This window comes from Hypoxylon fragiforme, assembly GCF_022984875.1.
Source record: "Hypoxylon fragiforme strain CBS 206.31 chromosome Unknown GGS25scaffold_6, whole genome shotgun sequence".
Lineage (NCBI taxonomy): Eukaryota > Fungi > Ascomycota > Sordariomycetes > Xylariales > Hypoxylaceae > Hypoxylon > Hypoxylon fragiforme.
The window spans coordinates 3,495,895-3,498,884 of record NW_026054761.1 but is presented as its reverse complement, the minus strand read 5'-3'; the positions used below and the strand labels follow the sequence as shown (position 1 = coordinate 3,498,884).

Here is a 2,990-nt window from a genome sequence, read left to right as displayed (position 1 = left end):
CCATTCTAGGTTAAGGTGAGCAATAACTTTACCTACTATATTGGATGAAGGAATTGTTTTAGGGACCACGGAGCCTAAAGAACACCAGTACAAAGATGTAGGATACAATGCTATTCAAGGAGGTACATATACCTAACAAACAATCTCAAAGTTGCGCAGGTGGAAGGCACCCGGACACATTTCATTGTTAAATCTCGAAAAATATTCTAGCCTTAGGTATCTAACTTTAGGTATTTAACCCTAGGTAGGTACTATTTATACTGCCTTTGCCAAGTTCAAATATTCTCTACATCTCAACCCACTGACCTTCATTAAAAAGTCCCCTAAATCAACAGAAACGATAACCTTGCCCGACACATACTTACAACAATATGGCACCATCTTCCACGATGAATCTTATGCTTTCTATCCTTGGAGCCGTGGCTGCCAAGGTTGCTGCCGCCAATCTGGAATCTCCTCTTCCGGGTTACACTTCCGTTCCCATGACTTGGTACGGCATCAATGAGATCAGTGGCTCCAACGTCACTATCAATGGCACAATCCAGGTAAGAGCTTTCCCGTTAAATGACATAGCACTTCGTTGAAACTCAGAACAAATCTAATATGGGCACCTGTAGGAGATTCAAGATCAGATTCTGTTGGCAAATCAGTCCATCAAGTGGGTTGTGCCGACTACCAATACCAAACGATACATCGTTCCTCGCGATAAGGTAAGTGCTGTATAAGCTAAGCTACACACAAAGTATACAATATCTAACAGGACAATGTATAAATGTAGACTTCCATCAACTGCGGCGTTGGTGGAAACGGCCCCGCGGAGAATACTTATCTCCAGGATGGCATCGATCATCTCAACAGCGTTACCGATCATCCATGCATCATGGAGGCCGGACCTGGTGTCTGCACACGCGTTAGCTGCTCTGACGATACTGCCATCTGGGTTTGCAACGATAACTCGTACGAAATTCAGCATAGTTGCCCCGATCTAGCCACTTATGCAGTTGACATCCGTGCCAAGTGCCACTCTTACACGGTTGAGATGACTATCCGAGGAGAGGAGTACGATTCTGGCAATTTCCATGTGGTGGTTGGAGGAGATAGTTGCTAGACAGATAACGAGAGGCCAGTGTAATATGGTTGGTACAGTCAAAGGGTCCACTAGGCTCGCTGAAGATGAAAGGCGAGGGTAGCCGGATGCAACTCATACTAACCTAGGTACCTAGCTAAGGAGATGTGAGTTTATAGATAAATTCCATCGTTCTTGTTATTATTTCCTGTTCCTGACCTTCCATACGGACGAAGGTATACATGTATCTACATGAATCCCAGTTTGTGACATTGAATATGGAAAGCTTTCCATGAAGCAGTGATACTGTAATACGAGAAACCCGCTTGCATAGTCCGTGGAACTGATCGCGTGGAATCTTTAATTGTTGTCATGTGGCACATAGGTACCTAGCAAAGATAGGTAGTGAAAATATAATACGTGGTCGCTGTAGTGATTCGTGAAGGGTTCAATGTTCGCATCCATGAACACCCTAGGTTAAGTACAGTATGTTGAAGAGCGCATGATGTTTGTTGAACACCGTTAAATTTCGGTACGTATTATGCATGTACTACATACTATGTAGTTATATGCTAGTAGGGATGTGTAGGTAGATTTGATTACGTAATTTACTCCCCATATTGATTCAAGGCAGCTGCCATTGTAGAATGGGCTCTTGTAGAATGCATGTGTTGAAGATATGAGATGATTATGCATGGTGAAAGGAAAGTGCAATACCGGACTGGACCATGTTGTAAAGGTACGAAATACCTACAAGGTTCCCCCACCTGTGAACCTCTAAAAAAAAACCACAATTACTTCATCACATCAAAATCTCATCTTTCTATTATTTCCTCCCAAAACATATCAAATTATCATCTCCTACTTTACCTCATAAAAAATCAAAAAGTCGGAAGTAAGCTTATCGCAAGCCTTGGGTCAGTGGATTTCATAACTCCAACGATCAAATCATTCGTTCACTCTTGAGTTGAGACATTGTTCAGTCTCCATTTCATCCATTCTACCATCTGATCTGCCATTTGGTATCCGCCATCTGCCATCTGCCATCTGCCATCTACCTTCTCCCACCTCCCCAAAACCCCCAGCTCCAGCTCCTTGGCTCGAACACGTGTGACACAACATTGATTGTCCAGGTGAACTTGGAATTGTCAACTGGTCTGTCAAATCTCGGTACTTAGGTACAAGTATCGGTACTGCTACTGGCTGCCCAAGGATTTTTAAGCCCGGCCGATACCGATCTAACGGCAAAATAACCTTGGAAACTAGGAAAAATACTAGTGCCCAAGATCTCGTTGGTCGAGACCTCCCCAGCCAAGCCAAACACATCCCGTTCAGCCAGCCCTGTGCCTGAAAATACATACATGCACTCACGCATTCGTTCGTTTGTTCGTTCGTACATACCTACCTACCTTACTTGCCTTACCTACATCATACATATCTTCAACAATCTCAAGGTACAAGTACTTATCTACCTATCTAGGTACCATTACAGCTGGACCTTACTCCAAATTTCCAAATTTCCAAATATCAACTACACCTTAAAATTCAGTGACGCACTAAGACGGTACGATATATTCATTGATACAAGTCGATTCGATTTCTCCCACGGATGGCCGCTGGGTCTACATCACTCAACAACATGAATTACCAGTGCCGCCATTGATAGCATTTGCCTTTGACTCAAGCCTTAATTGTCACGTTTCTGATCTACCCAGGTGTGTGAGCGTGCCTCTGTCCATTTATCCTTGACGCACAAAGAAATCAATACTGTACCTGATCCACTTGACATCCTATTATCGTTGTCGATTGTGTCAAATCTCATTCTAACCACAGACCTCCAACCAACAGAATAGTATATGATACGGCCAACAGGCACAGCCTGTGCAGTCACCCACCCTTGCCGTGTGTTTTATCCACCCAGTGC

At 43.6% G+C, this 2,990-nt stretch overlaps 1 protein-coding gene across 1 annotated transcript; it reads left to right on the top strand.

Moving 5' to 3' along the window:
* The first annotated feature begins 247 nt into the window (after nucleotides 1-247).
* On the top strand, nucleotides 248-1,728 carry GGS25DRAFT_497427 (uncharacterized protein). Its single transcript, XM_049261618.1, has 3 exons — nucleotides 248-545; nucleotides 618-710; nucleotides 779-1,728. Exons 1-3 carry the CDS (start codon nucleotides 372-374, stop codon nucleotides 1,106-1,108), a joined length of 597 nt encoding a protein of 198 aa, XP_049116186.1. The 5' UTR covers nucleotides 248-371; the 3' UTR covers nucleotides 1,109-1,728.
* Nucleotides 1,729-2,990: the final 1,262 nt, after the last annotated feature.